The sequence below is a fragment of the Archocentrus centrarchus genome, chromosome 15, assembly GCF_007364275.1.
Source record: "Archocentrus centrarchus isolate MPI-CPG fArcCen1 chromosome 15, fArcCen1, whole genome shotgun sequence".
Classification (NCBI taxonomy): domain Eukaryota; kingdom Metazoa; phylum Chordata; class Actinopteri; order Cichliformes; family Cichlidae; genus Archocentrus; species Archocentrus centrarchus.
The window spans coordinates 12,957,787-12,984,605 of NC_044360.1; the positions used below are offsets into that span (position 1 = coordinate 12,957,787).

At 39.9% G+C, this 26,819-nt stretch overlaps 2 protein-coding genes across 2 annotated transcripts in view; one reads left to right on the plus strand and one right to left on the minus strand.

Annotated features, from left to right (window-relative positions):
* pgbd5 (piggyBac transposable element derived 5) overlaps positions 1 to 14,904 on the minus strand; it is a 28,891-nt gene extending 13,987 nt beyond the window's left edge. Inside the window, exons 1-3 of the mRNA XM_030748387.1 lie at positions 14,178 to 14,904; positions 7,600 to 8,030; positions 3,606 to 3,740 (exon numbers count right to left, since the gene is read on the minus strand). Coding sequence (XP_030604247.1) covers positions 3,606 to 3,740; positions 7,600 to 8,030; positions 14,178 to 14,562 — 951 coding nt within the window. The 5' untranslated portion in view covers positions 14,563 to 14,904. The remainder of the gene's footprint in view (positions 1 to 3,605; positions 3,741 to 7,599; positions 8,031 to 14,177) is intronic.
* A 997-nt stretch (positions 14,905 to 15,901) lies between these two features.
* On the plus strand, positions 15,902 to 26,328 carry cog2 (component of oligomeric golgi complex 2). The gene is made up of 18 exons (XM_030748022.1): positions 15,902 to 16,048; positions 16,822 to 16,983; positions 19,064 to 19,129; positions 19,211 to 19,291; positions 19,411 to 19,514; positions 19,836 to 19,944; positions 20,121 to 20,300; positions 20,467 to 20,591; positions 21,043 to 21,163; positions 21,277 to 21,416; positions 22,076 to 22,137; positions 22,225 to 22,376; positions 22,506 to 22,691; positions 22,876 to 22,948; positions 23,115 to 23,257; positions 25,097 to 25,236; positions 25,329 to 25,512; positions 25,674 to 26,328. The coding sequence occupies exons 1-18, from the start codon at positions 15,992 to 15,994 to the stop codon at positions 25,770 to 25,772; spliced, it is 2,184 nt and encodes a 727-aa protein (XP_030603882.1). The 5' UTR covers positions 15,902 to 15,991; the 3' UTR covers positions 25,773 to 26,328.
* Positions 26,329 to 26,819: the final 491 nt, after the last annotated feature.

Below are 26,819 nucleotides of genomic sequence, written 5' to 3' on the forward strand. Positions count from 1 at the left end.
TCAACATTACTGAAGCAGTGTGGGATCATCTTGACAGCGAGCAGAAAAAAAAGGCAGCCAACATCCAGTGAAGAGCTTTGAATGTCCTTCAAGAAACATTGAGAACTATTCCTGAAGACTACTTAAAGAAATTACCAGAACGCTGCCTAAAAAGAGTTCAGGCTGTGTTGAGAAAGAAAGGTGGTCATAGCAAATACTGACTTTCAAGCTTGTTAGAATTGTACCAACTCTGTTTTCGCCTTATATACTGTATTTCCATGTATGTTTGCACATGTTTCAATAAATCGCTGCACCCATTTTCCAAATATAATCAAAGAAGGAGACATGAGAGGTGGCTCAAGACCTTTGCACAAATTATAGATCAGTGCAAACTGAGCTGCGCTTCTTAGCTCAACATACATGAAACACTGGTAGATATGATTCTCGGAACATGATGCAGTCCTTAGGGTCCAAAGAAAGCTTTCATGAAGAATGAACAAACAGACATGTACACCCACATATGACTCTGTGTCCCCTTTGCACTTTCTACTATTGTTTGGCATTAGCCTGATTAGCCAGCATCTACGTAAGACCCACAGCTATTAAACTAAGTGGCCTGTCCATGCATTGGTGTGTGTGTGTGTGTGTGTGTGTGTGTGCGTTTTGTGTAGCCCTATGTGGTGCACTGGCTAATGGCATCTCATTGATTCACTCCATTAACTCATTTTATTTCTCTGACTTTTTTTTCCCCTCTCCCTCGACACAATTCATTTAGACACAGAATTCAATGGAGGCACACGTCAGTGTACAGAAAACTGGTAAAGACTGAGTGACTGCCAAACAACTGCAGTCACTGTGAATGCTAATGCTTATTTGTTAAATGGATGGGATAATGGAATACGGCTTTAAATGACAGACTCTGTGATGCTTCTTGCACACAACTTGTTTTACACATAGAGATTACAAGAAAAATAATCAATGGTTTGATTATTTTATTTTATGTGAAGCAATTTAACTGAAATCAAGAAAAAAAAAAAAAAGGCAAATTAACATTCTGGTCGTGGGTGCTCCTCATTCCACTAATGCTAGTCTGGCCTACTTCCAGGCTAAAGAAGGAAACACTTACTGTGCAGTGTAGACAGTTTTATGCCAAATGTTGATCTCATTGTTGGATTTGCGCAGTAAAAAGTCTTTTATTTTCAATGTTGCATTATTGTTTTCCTGTTCTTACAACCCAACTGTCCAGAAAGTCTGGTTCAATTTGTGTATGAGCAGGAAAATGTTGGCATGCTTTCTTGCTAATCTTTGTGTATTCTGTTTCTGAAGTTGCACAAGTATTGGTCTAATCTTGATTTGTCTCTCTCCCTCTGTGTGTTTATTTCCCTCTCCCAAAAGAGCACTTGAGTTTTCTTCTTCTATATATATTTTTTTCATGGTTAACATCTGTTTGACGCTATTTCAGATCATATTCTTCACGTGCTTATATTCTATAATTTAGCCATCTTGCTTTTCTGTCCTTTAAATCAACTGTATTACCTCCTTGTACTCAGGACATCAATTCCTCCTTAGTAGCTCTGAGATTTCATCTATTTTTTTTCCCACTGCAGCATTTTTCCTTAACTGAATCAAATGATCTTAAACTCTTAAACTTCTTAAACTGAGATTATACAGTACATGAAGCAATTAAAAAACTGACTAGTGTTTATCCTTTAAAGTTCCGGGTGAAGACGAGCGTCAGGGGTGCCTTGCAACAGAAATATGGCAGCATAAATGCAAGGAAAGATTTGCAAGAGCGTAGTGAGAGCTCCTATAACGTATGGCTTGGAGACAGTAATGCTGACAAAAAGACAGGAGGTGGAGCTGGAGGTGGCAGAGTTGAAAATGCAAAGATTTTCATTGTAAGTGACCAGGAGGGACAAGATTAGAAATGAGTATATCAGGGGGGCAGCGCAGGTCCAGTGCCTTGGAGACAAAGTTAGAGAGGCAAGGATGAGAAGGTTTGGACGTGTGCAGAGGAGGGATAGTGGACAAAGGATGCTGAAGCTGGCACTGCTAGGCAGGAGATAAAGAGGAAGACCTCAGAGAAGATTCATGACTATAGTGAAGTACGACACGCAGAGGGTTGGCGTGACAGAGGAGCATGGTAGGAACAGGGTGATATGGAGGTAGATGATCCACTGTGATGACCCCTAAAAGGATCAGCCAAAAGAAGAAGAGGCTTTTCTTGTTTCTTTTTGAATGAAAATAAAATATATACTGTACAGTATGTGTGTAATTGATCTTCATTTTTTACTTAAAGACCAGAGGACTTAAAAAAAGAGTTGTCATTCTTCATTGATGGTGGGCTAAATTGGATTTAGGTTAGGGTAATGGTTGGTGTTCACGATGTAACTGTGAGAATTATTGACGGAATAAAACTGACAAACAAACAAACAAAAAAAACTTGGAAAGCTGAAGGTGGAACAGCTTTCACCCAATAAAACTCTTCCTCTGACAGAAGCGATGTGTTATGAGTAAGTAGGGCACTCTTTCTGGAAATATGTGTTAATGTTGAATTTTTAATGTCATTTTTCATTGCTGTGAGCACAAGTGAAATTCCACTCATCTCCACTGTGGGAGCAGAAGTCTCAAAACAGCCTCCTCAGAACTTTAACCAATAAACTGTAGCTGGGTATCACATGCTGTCCTGTCAAGTACACCAGTGCAAATGTTAGTGAGTTTGCTTGTGTGAGTCTGCATGCATGTGGGTTGCTAAATGAAAAACCCGCACAACACTCATAGTATGATTAACACTGAACAACCTGCAGTTTTGAGAAAGGCTGATGCATAAATTTTAGCACTTGTCACCAAAAAAATACTGTAAACAAAACCTTTTGGGACACGTGCTTTCCAATCTTTATCCTGCATAACGACCTTGGTGATACTCAGAGTTGGACAGGTCTGTCAGTCCTTCCATGCTGGGTCTCAGTTAAATGGTGGTGTTACATAACCAACCGACGTAGGAGTGGGAGATTGCAGTAAGGGCAAGGTTGTTAGTCAGCAGAGCAGCTTTGCCTGCCTCAGATGTGGAAGCACAAAACTAGACCTGAGCTAGTAGCTGCTCCACTCAAAACCAACATCAAAAGACAAAAAAATATTTTACCTAGAAGGCATTTTGTATGATCCAATTTTAAACTCAAACCATGTAGTTTATTGCATATAAATTCACCAATGTAAAAAAAACAAAACAACTTTTTACTGTGAAAAGTAATAGATTAAATGCAAAATGATGCAACATCCTAGGAATGAGATTTGAAATCTGGTGAAGATCAAAGCCTCTGATATTTTCATTAAAGCCTTTCTTACTTGACTTCAGGCAGACTGCAGACTTTTGTCATGCATATTTGATTAAAAAATATAAGATTTCTGCCATGAAGTTGCAAAGCAGCAAATCAAAATAGAATCAAAGCAGATGCATAGACGTCTACTCTTATTTCTCTTTCATCTTTCTCTCTTGTTATTATCATTTTTTTAACGCTCAAATCGGACCTGAAACAATTGCGATTCTGACCGATATCGCCCATCTCTCTGTTTCCAAATAAAAATCTTTCACATTCACAGACACACTGAGCATGCTGTGCAGATACCTGACAGATGAAACCGGTGGAGGTGCACTGTCGAACCCAGAGGCTGAACTTCCTCTTCTTCCTCTTCCTCAGCTCTCTTTCTGTGCAGGTGGTGATGAACACTGGGTCCTCATCTATCAAGGGCTCGTGAAGAACCTGAAACACAGGTCTTAATGAATTTTTACATAACCTTGTGACAAGTTAAAAGATGTTACTGGAAATAACTAGTTGTCCCTAAAGAGGCTTCCTGTGCGAGAGGGAGATTGTGTATTTAATATCACAGCAAACATTTAGAGGGAGAAGGCGGCCAACTTCAGTCTTCAGCTGGTCCTTACCTTTTACATTTATGCATTATTGCCTGAAAAAGTTACTTCTCTATGTTATTCCTCTAAAAAATTAAAAATAACAGTGGCAGTCATTCTGTGTGTTTTTTTGTTTGTTTTTTTTGCACTGGACTATTCTCACTTCAAACCAAAAAGAGATGAAAAAAACATCTAAAAATAAGCAAGGTGTGACTTTGTCATAAGCAACAAAAATAGTGAAAAAAAAAAAAAAAAAGACATGTTTAGTCCTTAAAAAAGAAAATTCAGAGGGCCCTCACACACACAACTTAAACAAAGATGATTTATTCTATAACAGGACTTCCTTCCTTCATTTTCCAACATACTGAGATGAGTCCGATCAAATGCTGAAGAGGAATTTCCAAAGGGTGATGAAGAACCAAAGAAAATATTTAAAATCTTTCACACATTCATAAATCCAAACATACAGAAAGGTTTTAACACCAGACTAACATTTGCATTTTAAATTTCTCAGGGTTCTCCCTTCCTCCGGTGTTTTTCCTGTTTCTTCTTCCACCCAGTCCATCATAATTTGACTGCGGTAACCAGCACTGTCCCGCTCTCACAGCAAGTCATTTTCCAGTCAAATATGGAATCATGGATCATAAAAGTTAAAAATGAATGAGGCCATCTAGACTTTAGATGGATGACATCACCCAGACCACAACGGCCTTTTAAGAAATACCTCATCCTGTAACTGCCACACAGCTGCGCAGTGACATCTCCTGACTTATTACCACTGAAAACAAGGTGGTCACATTTGAAAAAATACTTAAAGTAAATCATTTGCCTGAGAAAATAAATTCATTTATCTGCTCACTATCTTCCAGCAGATGATCTCTGAGGGCTTTTAGAATAATGATTTTATACTTGTAACTCAATACAAAGCAGTGAAAACTAAGCAACTTCAAAACTCACCTTAACACAGATCTAACTGACAGAATATGTGACACATCTCTGTGATGAGGAACTGACATAACATGCTAGTGTTTATTAGGCAGAAAATATTTTCTCTGTCATTCTATGCATCAAATTATTTAGAAAAAACAGATCAAAGCTGCAACATGTAAATATTTAGACCATTATTTTGCTAAGCTGCATTCCCTCAAGTCCTAAATTTACCTATCTGAGGGCTGGCCATATTAGTGTTACCCCTGTCCTCTGTGTAGTTTAGCTACCTCTGAAATGGGTCTCTTGCTTTGCTCTCCTGGAGAGCTGAACAAGGACTACTGTTGCCCACTGCAGTTGAAGGTGTGAAGGTGCACTAAATTCAGTTCAGTCGTTTAATTTTTATTTATACAGCTTCAGCTCATAACATGACTTCATGACTTGAAGTGCTTACGCCATCCACAGAGTGGCATACTCCCTGGAGAGGCAGTGGTGTAGTGGGTAGGTGCTCACCTCGCAACCAGAGAGACGCTGGCTTGAGTCCGCGTCTGAGCGAATGCTGTCGTTGTGCCCCTGGGCAAGACACTTAACCCACATTGCCTAAGTGTGAATGTGTTTGGTGGTGGTCGGAGGGGCCGTAGGCACGAATTGGCAGCCACACTTCTGTCAAACTGCAGCTGTGGCTACATTAGTAGCTTACCACCACCAAGTATGATTGAGGTTTGAATGAATAGTGCATAGAATTGTAAAGCATCTTTGAGCACTGTGAAAAGCGCTATATAAGTCTTATTATTATTAGCTGAATGACTGGAGAAAAATCTGAAATGCTTCTGAAACTTCTGAAATTGGAGGGGATGGAGCTACCTGGACAGCAGCAACACAACTTTAAAAATAAAATACTTCAAATCATTATTAGCTGCCACTCAGACTTCAACAACTATACTAATTTTTTTCCCTCCTTCTCAGAAGGCAATCATTTATTGAAAGATTGTGATTTCCTCGAATGTAAAGCCACCAGTTTTAGTCTATCTACCTACCTCTTTATCTGGACCAGAAAATACAGAAACTGAACTGATAAAACAAACTGACCTAGATACACATAAACCCCGTCACTGCTAATGACACTCACTTGCTATCTCACAGTCAGCCTGACCTCACTGACTCAGTTTTGTCATTTTTAGATCCAAGCGGTTAGAGCTCTTTAGCATGAGAATGCATTTCACCCAACCAGCAATTATGTTGCAATGAAATAAAGCTTAAAATACTGATATTGATATTTAGACGTTAGAATTCCATAGCTGAATTAGATGTGGATGATATATGAGGCGATTGCTTTTAAGCGTCTGTATTCCCAAATGCATCACAACACTGACATCATCTTTCATAATGAATATGATGTTGGAGCACTCATACAGCAGAAACAGCAAATAAATCAACTTGTTCACTCATTTTTAAAAAGCAACCCTGGAGTGAAACAGATTCAGAATATGGCATAATGTTTAACCTATTATTATGAAACAGCATAAAGCTGAGAGACAAAAGCTCTTAAATGGAATGAATACAATACTAATAACAAATATTTTCATACGAAAGTAAAAGTTGAGCATGGGACACTAAAATAATTTTAAAAAATAAAGAGTAAACTGGGTTATTTGTATTCTGCTGTGCCCTTTTGCTCCACATTAAAAGAAGCAACTAATTAAAAGTTTACTCATTCAGATAACACAAAAATGAAGCTGGACAAGAGCATAGCAGTCTTATGGAAAGACTGGCTTGATTTGAAGCAGGCTGTTTATTTTGGGGTCCTTTTAAATCTCCAGTGATGGTGTTCATCCGGAGAAAAAGTGAAGTAGGAGTTGAAAAAAAGTGCAGCCCACCCAAAATAGAGAAACAAGGCTGGCGCTCCACTGGCCTAGTTGCATAAATGTGGATCGGATGCATACAGGGCAACAAAAAACAAGTTAAGTTCCTCTGCAGGGGAAGCCTGTGTAAAACAGAGTACTTCCCCATATATACTTGCTGTGTGGATGGCTTTTCAAACAGAAACTCACTAGAAGGGCTATTGAGCTGGTTTGCAATACTTGAAACATTTAAAAATTTCTGATGCTTCAGAAAACCGGGGAATTCCTGAGTTAACAAAAAAAGTGTCTATATTTAAACATATACTTAAGTGAAACTGCAGCGCTGCCAACCATATAGCTCTGAAAATAATAATTCAACAAATATTGGGTCTCTTGTTTTACATTAACATCTCTAATCACTCTGCTGTTCACTCAGGAAGAACAAAGGTTTAACCAGTGCACACAAAGAAGAGATAAGCTAATCAAGGTTTAACTGAGACAATCTTTTACCCTTGCCAACTCCATTGTTGTTTGGCACACCCTTTGATCTCATCATTGTTAGTGCCTACATGCAATACATTCCCTACCTGCTGATTGCTGTCCTCTCCTTTCTCCTTCTGTATGTGCAAATGTGTTATGGTTGTGGGTCAGAAATTTCGCCTGATACAGGAACACATAAACATGCTGCCACAGCAAACCTTTGGATGTGCGTGACTGAAAAGTGATTTCCTTAACATCAACACCTGTAAATGACTTTAGCATCTTTCTTGTTATACTATGCAATTAATGAGATCTAATAAAATGTAGCTGTGTTGTTAAAATGTGTTGCCCCAAAAGGTAAGATGGTTCTGTTGCCAGCCAATATAAAGTGCCCAAAAATATTTTGTAAAAAAAAAACAAAAAAAAAAACACGCACACACACATCACCTGTCACAACGTGCACACCTGTGTTTGTGAAGGTCTGAAGGTGCAGCTGAAGGACTGCTGCAGCGAATCCAGGAAGGGCTGGATCTTGTAAAGGCCCTGGTTGCTTCCTTGTGATGGCCGGAAAGCCACAATGTGGAAGTATTTGAGGATCTTCTCAAAACGTGACTGACTCATCTTCAAAGCGATGCTCTGGTTGCTGAAAAAGCCCGAGCTCCAGATGCTGAGCACCGACTCACAGCGGTGCACACTAGTGGAGGTGACAAAGCCCAGGAACGCTTTCATCTCCTGGGCTGTGACGGGACGCCAGCCTTCGTCTGAGCCGAAACGCTCCTGAAACTTCTTGGCATACATGTTAGTTTGAGTGACCATGTTTTGGATGCAGTTGTCCGGGACAAAGAGCTGGAAAAAGTCCAAGGCTGTAGCAGTGGCCGGCATCTTCTGAGCAGGGCCTGTTTTGGGAAGAGGGAGGAAAAAGTGAAACGTTATGACAAAGGAAATTATACTGATTGACAGACAGACAGTCCCATATGGGTTAACACACATATAAGACTGTCACTTACTCCCAGCTTTTTAAGTTTGGTACGAAGCCTTCACTTTGATTGACTTTGCTGAATAGAAGGTTTTTTTTTTTGAAACTATAAGACACCATAAAATATAATTTTGTTGAGCTGTCACTGTCAAAGCTGTGTGGGATGCATACAGGCTCACTCTTGCTTATATAAACTGCAATGACATCTCAAAAGAAACGTGAAAACATCAATTAATTTAAGGTCTTAAATTGTATTAAAAAAAAAAAACAACATCAGAGGGATGCATTATATTTACATTAAAAAAAAAACAGTTTGACTTTTTCATGCAGCAGCCACAGCAGCTTTTGGTATGAATGTCATAAGCCCAGGGCAGCAGTTAGAAAGTTTACATGACCTGACAGCCACCACACTGCGATGCCAGTCAAAGTGTGGCGTGTCTACGCTTGTGGAAGGCTTCAGTGTCTTGTTGCTTTCAGGTTATGGCAGACAATGAGTCAAAAATAATGCTTCAATACAGGCGAGCCATGAGCCATTAATGAAAGACATCTGAAGTACGTCAATTAAGGATCAGCAGATGACAGATGGTGTTGACACAGAAGCATTTACCTTTTCGTTAATGAAAATTTGGAAATGAATGAGAATCCAAAGCAATGGACAGGGCACAGGAGAGGTGAAGAAGAGAGTGCGGGCAGGGTGGAGTGGGTGGGGACGAGTGTCGGGGTGATTTGTGACAGAAGGATAAGAGCAAGAGTGAGAGGGAAGGTTCATAAGACAGTAGTGAGACTACTATGATGTATGGCTTAGAGATAGTTGCACTGAAAAAAAGACAGCCGAGCTTGAAGTGGCAGAGCTGAAGACTTAAGATTTTCAGTGGGAGTGACCAGGATGGGCAGAATTAGAAATGAGCTCATCAGAGGGACAGCTCAGGTTGAGCGGCTTGAAGACAAAGTTAGAGAGGCAAGGCTGAGATGGTTTGGACATGCGCAGAGGAGGGATAGTGGATATACTGGACAAAGGGTATTGAAGATGGGAGCTGCCAGGCAGGAAGAAAAGAGGAAGACATCAGCGAAGATTCATTGATGTAGTGAAGGAGGACAGAGGGTTGTGAGAGAGGAGGATGCTATGGACAGGGTGAGATGGAGGCAGATGATCTGCTGTTCTGACCCATAAAGGGAGCAGCCAAAAGAAGATGATTCAGGAAAATGTGAATGTCTCTAAATCTGTGGATCAACACAGACCAGTCTTCTGCATATTCTTGTGACTTCCAATTAGGTTGTTAGGGACCAAACAAAAGTATAAAAAGGACATTTCTGATTGTAATTAAAAAAAAAAAAAAAGTTTCAACAAATGCAGCGATAACAGGTATCCAAAAACTGTTGCTCAAGATGATCAAGTTTCAGTTCATCTGTATGTGGTTGTAATGTTTAGGTGATCAGTGTACAGTGATTAGTGTAAAGTGTTATAATGACCCATTTGGACCACTCAAGTATTATCAAATGTATTACGTTAACAAGCAAGAACTGCATTTGCTGAAATTAAAGGACTAGTAACTTAAACAGATGTTGACAAAGCATAGCTAAGGCCTCAGTCACACACATCTAGAGGCTGGAAGTTGATGGCGGTCACTGTGAAACTGACTGCTAAAGCAGACAATTTGGCATCTTCTATGCAAGCTACAGGCAACTGTGGCAATCTGCTAATGACTGAACCACTTGCAAGGAGGTTTTTGGTGTAGCACAGTATACCCCTTTGTGACCAGTTTCACCAAGTGACTGCCAGCAACGTCCAGAAACCGCCTGCCAACCAGTTAGGAAATATGCATTTTTCATTAGCAACTGGTGGTTGCCAGGGGGTCGCCAACTGGTTTCTAGGCTTGTGTGACTGGGGCCTAAAAGCTTAAAGAATAAACATTTGAGATAGTTAGCTTAACATGATAATTATTTTAAAATGTCAAATAGAGGGGATGTTAGTAATATGGTCATCACAGTGCATAACTCTAGATAGCGCAGAAGCTCCAGACATATGCTGTTCAAACCTTCTGTTTGTGAGGGGCTGCCAATCAGAAGAAAGTTAGCCCAATTTAAGATAAATAAGGATAATTTTAAACTTTAATCAAGTTAAAGAATACAACTGTGGAGCTGGAACTGAGCCGTCCTTTAAAGTATTGCATGATTGCTGGCTTAAAAATACAGATTAAGTATTGACACAGTTGAAATAACGGTATTTACTAACATTAGAGTCACAGAATTGTTAAATGTAGTGCATAAAATGGCGAAGTATGATATACACAGTTCACCAGCTAAAGTAGAAATGTTTGAAACGGCATAAATTAATGAATTATCAGCAAAATTAGCTAAAGGCAGTGGATAAAGTGGTAATTTAACTAAAATGAATCCATAAAGAGTCAAAAATGTTTTCTAAAATGTATTAATGGCAGCAACTTACTTGGGACTTTTCTGCCTGACCTAATTATTTTCCCCTCACTGGTTAAGGGTGAGATAGCATTTATCTCTCATTTAAAAGCTCTCTGTCTGCCTGCCTCTGGCTGTTTCTTTGAAGCAACACAGTCGATACTCAGTGCAGTAACTGGCTTTGGTTTGCTCAGGTTCTCTCTCAGGTTGCTGGATCCATGAGAGGTAATTTGGACTTTGAGCAGAACATCTTCTGGCTCAATTGAACAGCACAATCTCATTATCTTGGAACAACAGAAAAAAAAGGCATTTACCCTCCTTTCTCGATCCCCAAGTAGCTGGCTGCAACTAAAATAATGAAGGACTTCTTTGCTGAGTTACAGATAACACAACCAAGACTTTACCTTATATGGTACACTGTTAAAAGTGTGTAGGAGGACAAGACGAGAAGTGTAGAAAAGGCAGAGTGGAGTACAGGCATGCCCACTCAGTTGATGCTTGCAGACAAGACAGACAAGTAGCTGGGGCACAGCTCAAAGATCAACTTCATTTACATCCCATTAGACGTGAAAGCTGAAGGTAAAATTCAACATGACTTCCAGTTCACCCCTGAATAAAAACATCAGATGTTCAGACTGAAGGTCTACTGAGGCTAAATGATTCAACACAGCCCATCTCAGAAGGGAGGCACGAATACAATGTGAGGAAGAACTCGTGATTTTCCTGGATAATGGAATTGTCTCATCTGCTGCTGAGCAAACACACTTCCTCTAAAGACTTTTCTTTATGCAGCCCTACCAGCTCATTGTCAGTCCAGCCTGCATCAATCAGATGAAACAGGATTAAACATTTACATAACTCTCCTTTCCGCTGATGCAGGTCTATGTGGCAGTCCTATAAATATTATTTTCCCACATTACTCAAAACAAAAGTCCACCTACACGGCAGATACAGACAGGTATAATCCCTCGTGATTATCAGCTGTTGTGGTATTTCTATTGTCGAGGGACAAACATCTGCCTGCTAGAGCTTTTATAGCCATGGATTTAGTGGGAGAGATTACTGTGTATTTGAAGTGGATCAACCCTGTATGTAGACTAAACATGTTTTGAACTCAGTTTTTAGTGGAAATTAAAGAGAGAGCACCGAAGTGCACTTTGTCACCAACGCGACTACTGATTTTAACAAAAGCAAGGCAACTTATTTAACTATTTATTATTTAGTCCAATTATTTCAGCACTTTACATTTACCTGATTAACTGAGAATATTATAAATAAATATAATAATATGAATCTTTAACTATGGGTTTTCAAATGGCTGAGCGGTATCAAGGAGGCAATGCAGAAATACACAGTCAGGCATATGAGCTGACATCTGGGGAAGAGCAGTAATCTTTCAGTCAGCCTCAGCAAAGTGAAGCAATAAATAGTTCTTTAATTCCCTTCAACATCATGATAAGGTGCTTATATAATCTGAGAGCTATGGTCCATAATCTTTGGCCTGGTCATTTGCCACCTGGCTCGCACTGCAGGGAAAGCAATCACACACTCTTATAAAGACAGCACATCACGTATGAACATCCACGCTGCGCCTGTGTCAGCACACACTCACTGACAGAGAAATGGGCAGGGAGACAGACAGGAACTGACCGACTTTGTGGAAACATCATTTGTGTCATTAAAATCTGCAGAGACGCACATTTATGCAGATATGCTGATGCTCGGGATGGAGTTAGTCTTATCTGTTCAGGCTGATTACGTCACAGTACAGTCTCGGCTACTTGAGGACTGAACTGTGATTATGTGCTCTGGCAGTACTACATCCAGGCTTTTAATCATCTCTACCCTGATACAGGATGGCAGGCCCACAGTCACACCGGCTCTGCTTGAGCAAACAGACACTGACTGTATTTTAACAAATCAGACCAGACCATACAAAGCAGAGACGAACACACCTGCTGTCACCCTAGCTTAAGTCAACAGAGTCACAAAAGCCAAATAAAGCACGACAGTCCAGGTGGGAGTACAGAACATCCTCTAACATTTGCGCTACAGTAAGTACCTCTTACGGTACCCCAGCTCAGTGCAGCTTGGTTCAGATTATTTTGGGTGCTTAAAACCGACACCACTCCATATCTATTACTGAGCAGGATAACTGAAGTTAGTTTGATAAATGGACCTGGAAAAAAAAAATCCAGAAGTAAATAGAGGTATTTGGGGTGTTTGTGTCCTTTTTGGTAATCTTGTTTCTTGAAACAGGCCACATCCCTGAACCATACAGCTCAAAATCAGTATTCAAAAGGTTTTATCTCATTTGATCATATGCGGGCTTTTATTTTTTAATCATCATGTAGTAAATTTTGGTGTTTGCTGCCCTGGAACAGCTTGCAAAACAAATCTTTGCACAGAGGCAGTGCCGTTTACTTACTTTGCAGTGGCTTCTTGGCAGGTTATCTATAGATGATGCTTTTTATTCATTTGAATAATTGTGTTCCTACTAGGTACTGTGTCAGCACACTGGGGCTTGGCCCATATCTGCTACAGCCATATGCCGATTCCCCTCCAAGTTTGCAACAGTGCATCGTGTCACGGTGGAAACAGGATGGCATTCCCACAAATCGTTTTTGCTTCAGCGGAGGCGGAAAAGATGGAAGAGGAAAACCAATCCAAACGAAGCTTGACTGAAAGCGCTGCACTATAAACCCAACACCCCACTCAATAAATACTGTTTCAAAGACTGACAGTCTGATGGGATGGTACAGAAGAAAGAGCATGTGGGTGCACACACTGCTTTTTAACTGTCACAGTTTGTGCGCACAAATGTCTCCCCTTTACACACACACACACACACACACACACACACACACACACACACACACACACACACACACACACACACACACACACACACACACACACACACACTCACAAATGTACTCGCAACAGTGTGCAGCCAAAAATCAGGATCCCTGAGGTTGTGTTTTGTGTTCATGCAGTTGGTACCAGTGGACAAAGCATTTGTGCATTAGTTCTGCATAAATGCACAGGGTTATACAGCATCCAAAGACATGTATGTTAGGTTAAGTGGTGACTAAAGAGTACATTGGTACCATTTCTTATATACATGGAGTTTATCTGCAATAAAATGTGCTATTTATGGGAAATTTTCATCCCTTTTCCAAAATTTACACAGTACATGTGTGTGTGGAGCCAGGAGAGCCATCACGCTCTTTCTCCAAATTACACAGCACGTCCCTATGCGTTGCACTGAAACATGAGCACACACACATAAGACAGCATGCCTACAACAGCACCAAGGGGTGATGTATCAAAGGTTAAGCCTTTGCCATGAACTTAATAAAGCAATTAACGATGCATGTGTCATGTTACCCTCTGTCACTCTTCTCACTACACACAAGCACGATGCACGCGCGCCCGCGCGCACACACACACACACACACACACACAGATAAAAATGAGGGCAGTATTCACTCGTAAAGAAGAAGTAGTAGCTTTGTGGGTGCTATTTTGGATCTATTTTAGGAAAGACGGAAATGGCACGCCTGACCTGAAAAATGTGGACTGTATTCTTTCTATCTTTTTGCTCCCCAGTGCACAAATTACCCCATTCATTCTGCCGTGCATCGTGTCTCACCATATGTCTCTTTGTACGGCGGGACCGTGACATCCTGCAGAGTCTCCGTCCAGCCCTCTTCCTCTGCCTGACTACGGGATAGGGAGCCCGGGGGGCCGGCTGCGCTGCCACCTCCTGTTCCCCCGCTGTGTCCACTCTCCTTATCGCCCCGTTTTGAGTGATGGTGGTGGTGTTGTTGCTGCTGCTGCGGCTGCTGCTGTTGATCCTCCTCGCCTACCTCGGCTATGTAGTTATCGGAGTCGGAGTCTCCGGAGGTGCTGTAGAAAGGATTGTCGCTGCTGTCATCCCCTGACTCGCCGAACACGTCGTCCGAGATCTGCAGGCTCTCGTACCGGGAGCGGGCCGCTTCCAGGAGAGACAGCGCCTTCCGCCCGCACTCCGCCATCTCTCTGTAGTGATGCTCCCCTCCTCTCCTCTTCCCTCTTTCTCTTTCTTCCTCTCTCTTCTTTCTCACCCTTTCACTACCTCCTTAGTGGCGTGCAAGTGGTCACGATCTTGCAGAAGCTGGGACGTGTTTGCCTTTAGTGTGGCGGTTACACCCTCCCCTGCGTTAGGTCTGAATTATGATCCACCTGGCGTCCCGGCTCGGATGCGGAGCCCGGCGGTCAGCAGGAGTGTGGATCCGGTGGCAGCTGTCCGCTTCAAGGATACTGAAATATTTCCGCCCCCTTGCTCTGCCTACAGCGCTGCGCACTGGGCAAATACATCAATAGTTATGGCACAGCATCCGGGTTGAGAGACCAGCGAGTTATTTATCCACTCGGAGAAATACAGAGAGTAGTGGCTGGCACTGAATCACCTGACACCGTAGCGCTACACTGCCATCCAATAAGATTTCACTTTCTAAAGCAAACTTGGACAGGAGCGGCTGATGGGAGCTGCTAGAGCTGAGGTGAAGGAAGATTATGATGACTAGCGATAATACAATACTGGAATAATAATGGTGGATGCAGGAAATGATTGTGCGAAAATATAAATCTTTTTATTTCATTAAAGTATAGAGAAAATAGTTAGAAAAGTTACAATTATTATTTACATTTAGACCAATGTTTAGGTCCAAATCCTACTAAAAAGTAAATAAACTGACATTAAATTTGACTGTGCATTTTTTTTTCTCATTTTACCTGCACAAATTAGCATTTGTAGTTATCTGCAAAACAGTAAACAAACAAGCAAAGTCTGACCGGAATCTGCACCCTGAATTCCTTTGGAACTGTAGGAAATTATAGCTTTAACATCTGGTCACTGCACATTATTAAGAAAACAAGATCTCAGTATACTTGTTAAGAAATTTCTTTCCATACCTGTGGCAATCTTTGCAAGACGATTAGAAAAGCTTTTTGTGTTTTAAAAGGGGGCTCACACTGTATGCTGATTTTATTTTATTTTTTTTTGTTCACTAAAAATGAACAAAAATTACATTTGAAAAAAGCCTTTGAGCAATACTGTGTATCTGTTATTAAGCTGTTAATTGACAGTGCTCTGACTTTCTTTTTAAAAAAAATCCAAAAACATTAGTAAGAAATTAATAAACGCTAATGTGATTTAAAAACAAAAAACAGTTATTTGGAAAGAAAATAAAAAATGTGTAGGGTCCAAAAATGTCGTGGGAGATATGTAACAGCTCCCCCTGCAGTCTCAATACACTGTGGTCACGCATTATGGAGCCTCTAGGGGGCGGATGAGTATCGCGTTATTCATTGTCTTCTTCGTTGGTGCGCTTGCCATGTTTGCGGAAGCTTGGCTGCAGCTAGCGCAAAGCTGATGATTATTTCGCTCTGACTGTTGGTTCGGGTTGTGTTTTCTTGTACAAAATGAATTTACCAAAGGGACCGGATTCTTTGTGCTTTGATAAGGATGTTTTTATGAAGGTGAGAGTGTGTGAAGACTGGTTAAAGCGTTAGGTGGTCAAACTAGTTAGCGATAGGCTAGCTAAATATCGATAGTGGACGCTCATTTTGATGCTCATATGTCAGTAAAGGTTTAACAGTCAGCAGGTAGATATTTTTATCCAGCTGACATGATAAATGGGGTTAACTTTAAACAGGCAACATGCAGTCGTTCAACCTGTTCAACTGCTTGTTAACGCAGGTATGTAAAAATGCAGTCAGCCAATCACATAGCTGCAACGCAATGCATTTAGTGATGTAGACACGGCCGAGACAACGTGTTGAAGTTCAAACCTGATTTAAGTCACTTTGAACGTGGGATTTCCCCACACAACCACCATATGTTTTACAGAGAATGGTCTTAAAAAAAAAAAGGAGAAAATATTCAGTGAGCAGCAGTTCTCTGGACAGAATGGGTCGTGATGCTAGAGGCCAGAGGAGAATGGCTGATAGGAGGTCAAAAATAACTCAAATAGCCACACCTTACAACTAAGATATTCAGAAGAGCATCCCTGAATGCACAGAGTGGACCTTGAAGCAGAAGACCAAACGGGGTGTCACTCCTGTCAGCTAAGGACAGGAAACTGAGGCGACAATCTATCTTAATCTATGTTGAGTATGTGCTGCGAAGAATTAAGGCAGTTCTGAAGGCAAATAAGGGTTTACCCTGGTTCTATCAATATGTACGTATCAAAGAGGCCAGAGTGCATATGTGTCACTGAATGCATTCTACCGTTTTCTCTTTGTGTGTGCAGGATGACTTCGATGTTGACCAGTTTGTGGCTGAGTGTCGTAAGCAGGTCCAGCTGGAAGAACTGAGAGAGGACCTGGAGCTCTACTACAAGCTGCTGAAAACAGCCATGGTGGAGCTCATCAACAAGGACTATGCAGACTTTGTTAACCTCTCTACCAACCTGGTCAGTTGTTATGAATGTTGACTAATGTCAGAAACTGTGGTGCTAAATGTGTGATGTGTGAAGGTTACAAACATTAGCCAGCAGTCTACAGGAAACAGGAGAGAATACCTTGGTGTAATTTAAAAATTTCCTATAACTAGGGGTGGGACTCGATTAAAAAACTTAATCGAATTAATTAGAAGCTTTGTAATTAATTAATCCAAATTAATCGCATTTTAATCACATTTCAGTATTTAACATGAGAAATATTAATTTAAATTTGGTTGATGAATGAAGCTTAAGCGTCAGAATTTTTTTTATTTTCCCACCAGTCTACTACACAGACCAACGAAGGGCAGAAGTGCTCCTGTGATAAGCAAACTCCTGAAATTAAAGTTAAGCATCATAACTGGATAGTTTTAGTCAGCATTAATGTCTCACTTAATATAATTGGAAATTAATCATTCGCTCAGCTGTATTCCTTGATGTTGAAATGTGTTATGCTTGTTTAAACAGCTTATTTTGAATTAAAGACTTAAAATTAAACCACAAAAAGGAGCAAAAGTTCGCTCTCCATTTAACCAGCTGCTTTTCCACAGCTGTGCTTTGCACTTATGATGCTAGGCGACATGAGCTACGCAGAGGTGAGGGCAGGCGATGCTGATATGAAGGCTAGCCGCTAACTTCCGGCCTTTGTGGTCTTCGTGGGCTGCGAAGGATGCGGCCCCTGAATTTGGACATTGTGCGTCGATATAATCTGTATGCCTGGAATTCGTGCACTGAGAAACGTTCCACGGTGTGGAAGTGTGATTAAAGTGTGATTAAAATGCGTTAAAAATTTTAATTCGTTATTTTCCCCATAATTAATTAATCAAAATTAACGCGTTAAAGTCCCACCCCTACCTATAACATATTAAAAAGATTTGCCTTGATTGGTTTATTGCTGAAAAATTAAATGGAAGCATGTTGTCAGTTATTAGATCTACTCAATGAATGGATTAATCCATTAACAGACAGAAAAACAGCAAAAAATTGTAGAATAAAACAAACAGACCATTGTCCGTTAACTTCTAAAATGTGAAAACTTCACACTTATGTATTTCAATAAGGAGAAATCATTGGGAAGAACTGACCATGATTTATTGAGATATAGAATTCAGTTGGATTAGATTAGATCAGATTAGATTAGATTCTGATGACCCACCATAGCAGAACAGAATTTTAGCAGTGATAGCAGTTAGGACAGGGTCCTCCGGAGTGGAAAAGATGAAGATGGAGGCTCGGATGGGGCTCTGAGTGACCAGTGTGGGGTGGAAATGGGGAGGAGATGGGCTGCATGATTAAGAGTCTGAAAGGCAGAAATACAAAAGAGCAGTGAGATCTAAAGCACATGGAATGGACGCTGATTGGTGTGCAGATGATAGGCAAGAAAATGATTGGACTCAAGTAATTACGGATGTGCGTGATTACCCAACTAGACGACTAATCGTCGCTATTGTTACTAGTTGGTACCAGATGTACTAGTTGGTTAGCCTAATTAAAATCTAATGGTAAATCTTTGTCCTAAATTTTATCTAGCCATCTGCCACCAGATGGAGCTGCAGCCCTTACATCATTATAGAAAAATGCCATAGCGGAACCTGAAACGCACCTCCCGAGAAACACCGTTCCCTGCATTTCCGGCTATTTCCTCCAAGTTTGTACAAAGAAGAGAAAAAACTAGAGGGACAAATGTCTTTGCGCCTTTGAAAAAAAACAAAAACTGACCATAGCCATGAGTAGGCTGCCACTGCATGTAAAACACAGGGACACGACCGAAAGGTAATTAACACATGCAACGCACCTGGGCAGTTATAAATGCCGGCAACAACATCGGCCAATGTTTGAATAAAAATTCTCATCTGAAGATGGCAACTTGTGCCAAGAAATTGTAACAGGAATTTCCACCTTTGCCACAAAAATTTGTTATTATTAACTTTTATGAATCCAGTATTTGCTGTGCTCCTTATATGCTTCTGAAGAGTTAAACACATCATACAGTTTTAATATTCTTAAAAAAAAGCTTACAGTGTGTCCCAAATATGACCTATGTTCATTTCAGGTGGGGATGGACAAAGCCCTAAATCAGCTTTCTGTGCCATTAGGACAGTTACGGGAGGAAGTTATGGTATGTTCTCTGAATAAATATACTTCAGGCTATAATTACTTCCTGCTACTGAGTGTTTATCTCTGTTGCTGTTTGTTGCAGAGTCTGCGTTCCTCTGTGAGTGAAGTGATACAAGCGATAGATAACCAGCTCTCTAAACAGGAGGACCTGCAGAAAAAAAAGGTTTGGCTCATTTTTCTACAGTCAGACTTTATGCTTTGATCAAAGTGTATTTTGTATTCATCTCTATAACATGTCCATAGCATACTCAGTTATCTCCCTTTATTGTCACCATCAATCAGGTGTGTGTGTTGAGGCTGATTCAGGTTGTACGCTCAGTGGAGAAGATTGAGAAAATCCTCCACTCACAGAATTCCAAGGAATCCAGCTCTCTGGAGATCAGCAGGTAGGGAGCTGACATGCTAATCTAATCAATAATTGTATTACTTGGTAGATTGTTAAATTATAACTGAAGTGACTGCAAAAAAAAAAAAAACCAGGACAGATCTCAGGCATAAAATTGTGTCCTTTTCTTTTTCACAATGCAGCTTTCTAAGGGACATTTAAGTTTTATGCTCTGAATCAGAGTGCCAACATACAATGTATATCAGGAGTTCAGTTGTGTTGAGCTTGGTCTTTGTAGGGACATAATGCTATGTTGTGAGTTAGATCTTTTTCCATCTGTCTTTATTCTACTGTGAGTGACTTTCTCTTTCGCTCTGCACAGCCCCTTGTTAGCAGGACAGATCCTAGAGAGAATTGCAACAGAATTCAACCAGCTGCAGTTCCATGCTGTACAGAGCAAAGGCATGCCCCTCCTGGACAAAGTCAGACCTGTAAGTGTTAACAGGCCAGTCACGTAAACAGCTAATAAATCAAAAGCAGCTCAATTAGTCACCTAGTTTCAGACTGAATGCTACTCCTGACAGTTTCTGTTCAGTCCTTCTTGTAAGTGTTGAGGATACAGAAAATTCTTCCCAAAGATTTGACCGTATTGGATGTCTTCTGCCAGCGTATTGCAGGGATCACGTCTATGCTGCAGCAGTCTCTGGAGGGTCTGCTGATTGAGGGCTTGCAGACGTCAAATGTGGACATGGTACGTCACTGCCTGAGGACTTACGCCACCATAGACAAGACTCGAGATGCCGAGGCCCTGGTTGGACAGGTGCTGGTCAAACCATACATGGATCAGGTAAACATGCCACACATATTTCAGCTTTTTTGGACATGTTTTTTTAAATATAATTATGCAAGAAGAATGGAACTGTTATTAGTTTATAACAAATATAGCAGATAAGACTGTTTTTTTTTTTTTTTTAAATATGAAAAATCATCTCATCTTCTGTCAACTTCCTTAGGTGATAGTTGAAGAAGTGGTAAAGTCCAGTCCAAGTGGTCTCCAGATGATGTACTCTAGACTTCTGGAGTTTGTTCCTCACCATTGCAGACTTCTCAGAGAGGTGACTGGAGGAGGCATATCCAGGTATTAATGTTACAGTCATATTCATTCAAAGCACATTCATCTGTCACTTTACCACATTTAGCATATTAACCAGGCAGTGTGGTTATCTTTACACAGTTTTGGTAGTTAGTTATTTATGTTGTTTAACTCTGTGAAGTCATCATCAGGTTAGGGTTAGGGCTAACCTTATGCTTGGGGATAAATAAAATATTTGGGATTTGTGTCAGTTAGGATCTTTATGTTTGTCCCCTGATTGCCAAAATGTGGGAGAACAATTTTTAAAAGCCAAAAGTAACATATTCTGATATTCTGGGCAGTGGCTTTTCTTTCCTTTCCTTTTTTTTTTTTTTTTAAACAAAACTGAGGATTTCTACTAGTATTATGCACATAAAGTGAGTCAATGGCTATAATAGTAACTACTGAACAAAGTTTCAAAGCATATTTTAAATGCACCCTTTATTCTCTGTGACAGAGCTGACATAGTACCAGGTTATGATTTCCTGGTAAACTCTGTGTGGCCAGAGATGATCAGAGGCATAGAGGAAAAGTTAGCCTACATCTTTAACCCTGGAAACCCCGACACATTCTACGAGGTAAGGCTGAAGTGACACAGTTTGCCTATGCATGCGTGTGTATGGTCACATAATTCAAGGTTTGACTGTATAATTTCTCTTTGTGTTTCCTGTCTTTTTATCATCTTTTCTAGCGTTACAGTGTAACTATGGAATTTGTGCGGAGGTTTGAACGACAGTGCAGCTCACAGGCCAGTGTGAAGAGACTGAGAGTACACCCCTCATATACAGGCTTTCAAAACAAGTGGAACCTGCCTGTCTACTTTCAGTTACGGTGAGTATTACCCTAACACACTTTATGCATGAAATATACACCCTACATCTCTTTCCATATGGGATCTGTCATTTTAGAAACTGCAGCCTTCACTGTTCAGTCACGTTCTACTTTAAGATTGTTCGTTTCCCATAAGCTGAAAATCCAAGAACGTTTTAGGGAATTACTTGGAATTTTTGCTAATGTTAAGCTAACTGATATTTTAATGTAGAATCAAAATTATATTACATATTTTTCTCACAATGTGGATAATATGTGTGTTTCGTTTAACATTAAAGATATGCACAGCATGTACTTAAATTGACAGGTCTTGTTATAAAAACTGTTACAAAAACTCAATGCTGGACATTGGCTGAAAGGTGATTGATCTGTGTGGAACAATAAAGAAGTTTGTCAACCTCTTCCCACCTCCACAGACTCACACACTGTAAAGCACAAAACACAAATACACAGATTCATCATTGCGTGGCAAAACAAAGATTAGGGCTTGTGTCCTAATTTCACAGTAACAACCTCCACAGTTCAACCTTTCTGGAAAGTTGAACATTTCCAGCACACGTGTTGTTGTGTGATGAACATGTACACATCAGAGCTGATGCAAGAAAGAAGCTGATAACACACTGACTGTCTCCTCCACATGACTAAACTTATTTTTTCAGGTACAAGGAAATAGCAGGACGACTAGAGAATGTCATAAGTGATGGACTAGTGGCAGCACCAGGTGAGAATTTATTGTTTATCCTAATTTTTATCTTGTTCTTTATACTGTATGTACAGTAACAGTGTGTATGTGTCTTTTCATGTTCAGCTGGCAGTGCATACCACCTGCAGGTATCTGAGGTGCTGTGGTCCTGTTTAGTGAGGTGTTGGTCAGAGGGTGTCTATCTGTCACCTCTGGCACATCGTTTCTGGAAGCTTACGCTGCAGCTGTATGCAAGATATGCCAAATTTCTTGATGAGGTAAACTTAAAATCTATGACTGATTATTAGGAAATTGTTTAGGAGATGAAAAAAAGCCAAAGAAGCAATATCTAAATTAAAAGTCAGTTGCTATGACCTGTTCTTGTCCTCATCTTGGTTGGTGTACAGGTGCTGACTAAGACTCCATCCCCTGAGGTGACTAAGGAGCCAATCAGGCCTCTGCCGAGCTCAGCTTCTTCCACATCCAGCCGAACGTCACTGGACGAGGGTGGCAGTGAGAGTGGGAGCCCTGCCTCTCTGTCCACCAAACAGCTGGTTTACATTGCAGCGGACATCCAAAAGCTGCAGGAGCAGGTGCACATAAACAAAGGAAATACACTTATATTATTGAAATGCTTTATGTAGTTCCAACTTTTTACATCTAATATATTACCATTTAGATCTTAGCCTAAAAGTTACAGTGACACGGTGTAGTCTCTTAAATGTTCTTTCATTTCCCCTTTTTTCCACTCTGACAATTGGCTTATCTTTCTCTTAGATTACAGAGTTGTCAGAGATGGTCAGACAGCGGTTAGAAGCCATTGGATTCAAAAACTTTTCTCTTGTGGAAGGTAAACTTTCCATACAGTGCAGGTGGTAACTTACAGTTTAGGCTCACTTCCTATGCAGTATTTTCTACCATTTCTCAAATCTAATATTTTTTGAGCTTCCTTCCTGATATTAACATAAGTTGGCTCCTACTGTATGTTCATTAATGAATGCTTGCCTCTATGTCAGATGCTCTAGCAGACTCCAAGGCTTGCCTGTCAAGCAGCATTCCCGCTCTTAACACTAAGATGACCCAGCATCTGACTGAACGCTGCTGTCGATGCCTGAAAAGTGCCTCTGAGGTTCCGCGACTTTACCGCAGGACTAATAAAGTAAGGAAAGCTGCAATTATGCATACAGACATGTTTCTCTAGTATTTCCTCATGTTACACTCTCACATATCTTGGAAGCACTGTTTGTCTGATTTTAGACAAAACCTTGAGGGTTTCTTTTTTTAGGAAATTCTACAAACAAAGCTACTTGCAGCTGCTCTCTTATTCACAAGGGGTCGCCACAGCATGTACTTCTGCATGGTTGATTTGGAAGAGTTTTTACACCAGATGCCATTCCTGACGCAACTCCAAAGTTTCCTCCTGGGATTGAATCAGGGATCTTTGACTTATTAGGCAAATGTGTACAAACTACTACACTCTAAAGCCACTTGGGCAATGCCATAAGTAAAGTTCAAAATTTTATCTGGGAAATCCACTACCATATTAATGCTGAATTAACACCCACCGGTGGAGTTTCTGTTGGATATGCAAATCTCAGAAGGCTAGTAATGAACTGAGTAATTTTTCAGTATATGGCTCGGCAAACTCTTAAATGATTTATAGTATCTGAAGCCCATTTGAGTTTCATAAAGTAATGCAGTCACTGAGCGTAAAGTTTCATTATTGATCTTGGAAATAGCAATTGGACAAAAAAAAAAATTCAAGATAAATTTACTAGACTTTGAAGTATTTTTGACTTTGTGTCAAGGGTGCTTATTTGCTGGAGGCCTGTCTGCTTCCTAATGGCCACTACTCTCAGCTCGTCACTGCAGTGCTGTTGAACCGTGCTTAGCTGCATGCATCTGTAATATTGTGTTATTCTGATTAATCAGCCTTTTCTGTAGCAGTGTTGGCAAACTCCTTAATATTAGTGGTTCATAATTGTAGAGTGAATATTGGAACAATGATATGACACTGATAACTCATGAAAAAGGATATCTGTCTTTTTGCATTCATTGTAATCCAAGTCATAGTAAAAGGAGTTCCACTGTGTACACTCGGTTAATTGATAAGGCGAAAGAATGTGAATCTGAGTTGTTAGTTTTTTTTAGTTTTTTTTTTCCCCCTATATATATATATATATATATATAATATATATATATATATATATATATATATATATATATATATATATATATATATATATATATATATTAGGGGTGGGACTTTAACGCGTTAAAAATTTTAACGCATTTTAATCGCACTTTGCACCGTGGAACGTTTCTCAGTGCACGAGTTCCAGGCATACAGATTATATCGACGCACAATGTCCATTCATTCATCAACTAAACTTAAATTAATATTTCTCATGTCAATTATTGAAATGCGATTAAAATGCGATTAATTCGATTAATTAATTACAAAGCTTGTAAATAATTCGATTAATTTTTTTAATCGAGTCCCACCCCTAATATATATATATATATATATATTATATATATATATATATATATATATATATATATATATATATATATATATATATATATAATATATATATATATATAATATATAATATATATATATATAAATATATTTCTGTTAAACACCTCCGATTAAGAGTTTTCATATATGTTGCAACTCTGATTGTTTGTGATCACACACATGATCCACTCTACTTATGACTGTTAGTGTGTACCAACACATCTTGCAAAACACTCGTAACAGTAGACTCGTAAAATTGACTTATGGGTTTGTTTGTTTTTTTTGGTCAAAGCAATATTAATATGCTTAATATAAAGTGTTGCTTTATATAAAGAAAACATAATTTGTAATGTCGTTAGGTCATTTCATCCCCAACATGAGTAAAAATAACCATAAAAAAAGAAACCTTACACATAATCGCATGGGTTATTATATTTCTACATGCATCATACTTTATACTTCCTGTCTGTTTAGGATATCCCGGTGCATGCATCAGCATACATGGACAACGCCTTACGCCCGTTACATCAGTTACTGACTGACTCAACAGGGCTGGTCACCCCTCATGTAGCACAAGAGTGGCTGCGGGTTGCGCTGTCTGAGTGCATACAGAAGTAAGCATTACACACATCCACAACTAAACCCAAATACAGTAATGGTGTTGATGACTTAAAAATATGTTTTTTCCACAATTTAACTTTCTCAGGTACTACGAGACCATCTCAGAGGTGCTAAGCTCAGTGAGAAAGATGGAAGAGAGTTTGAAACGCCTGAAACAAGCCAGGAAGGGTGCAAATGCAACAACAACAGCAGGAGCAAATGGCGGACCCACAGATGACAGCAAGATTCGTCTTCAGCTGGCACTGGATGTGGAACACCTGGGAGAACAGGTAGGTGCTGTTTGAGTGTACAGTCACATGCAGACCAATTATGAATACACGTATTTGAACATGTGACAAACTTATCTACTGTAGCAAATGTTGTAGTTACAAACTGTTATGAAGTAGTGTTACAAACTTGTGCCATAAATCTATACTGTTGTGTGTCTCAGATCCAGAAGATGGGTCTTCAGCCAACTGACATCTCCCTGTTCTCCACTCTGATGGATCTTGTGAAGGAAGCCAGAGAGCTCGCTGAACAGAACCAGTAAAACACTGACTCAACCGTGGCTGAAACGCTTTAATGTGCTGCACTCATCTGCACATTTCCTGGAGGACAAGCACTTGTCCCAGTCATATTCTGGTAACATTTGATGGGGATTAGACTTTGAGAATAATGGAAAGAATTAACACTACTGAAAAAAATTTCAAGCATTTGTTCCAAACCACTCAGTTTAATGCAGACTTTAGAGCCAAGCTGTGAATTGTTGACTGATACAACATAGACTCTATTGCTGAATCATCTGTGGTTCTAATGTAGGCAATATGGATAAAAGGGACTGTATGGTACTATGATCAAGAAATATTTATGTAACTGTTGTAATGTACATTCACTGGGCCAGAATGTTGCATAGCAATAGACAAAATTTGCATAGTTTTTAGTATTTGGTGATGGATCAATCTCAGATAAATAAGATTATTAGTCTCCTGTTACATGTATGTGTTCAAATCAGATTTGTATAATATAATATGTTTAACATGAAGGTAATGAACTTTGTATAGGTCTTTGAATTCTGTGTTTTTATTATAAAGGCCATTAGCTGGGTAGTAGAGTTTTTATTTATACTTAATGGCCACTTCAACTGCTCTTTCTTGCACATATCTAATCAGCCAATCAAGCGTCAAATGTCTCATTCACATTTAAAGAGACCGCACCAAAACGAGTTGCTCTGAGACACACCTCAGAAGAGGGGTCTGTGACGTTACAATAATGAGGAATTCAGACCAAAGCACTGCAGTTCTGCTTTATATAGACCAGAAGGGAATGATTTACATATGAAAAGGAAGGATTCAAAAGCACGATATGTCCCCTTTAATAAACTGAGTATTTCAGAAACTGCTGATCTGCTGGGATTTCCCCCCACTGCCATTTCCAAGGTTTACAGATAATGGTCCAAAACAAAAGTGGAAATAGCCAGTCAGCAGCAGTTCTCTGGGTGAAAATGTCTTATTGGTCCCGGAGGTCAAAGGAGAATGGCCAGACTGCTTTGAACAACCACGGAATGACAAGGCATATCTGAGTGCACAATATGTTGAAC

Coding starts and splice junctions, on each gene's coding strand:
- cog2 (XM_030748022.1), top strand. CDS start 15,992: ATGAATTTACCAAAGGGACCGGATTCTTTGTGCTTTGATAAGGATGTT. Junction 16,049..16,821: donor ATAAGGATGTTTTTATGAAG/GTGAGAGTGTGT, acceptor TTGTGTGTGCAG/GATGACTTCGATGTTGACCA. Junction 19,130..19,210: donor AGTTACGGGAGGAAGTTATG/GTATGTTCTCTG, acceptor TGTTTGTTGCAG/AGTCTGCGTTCCTCTGTGAG.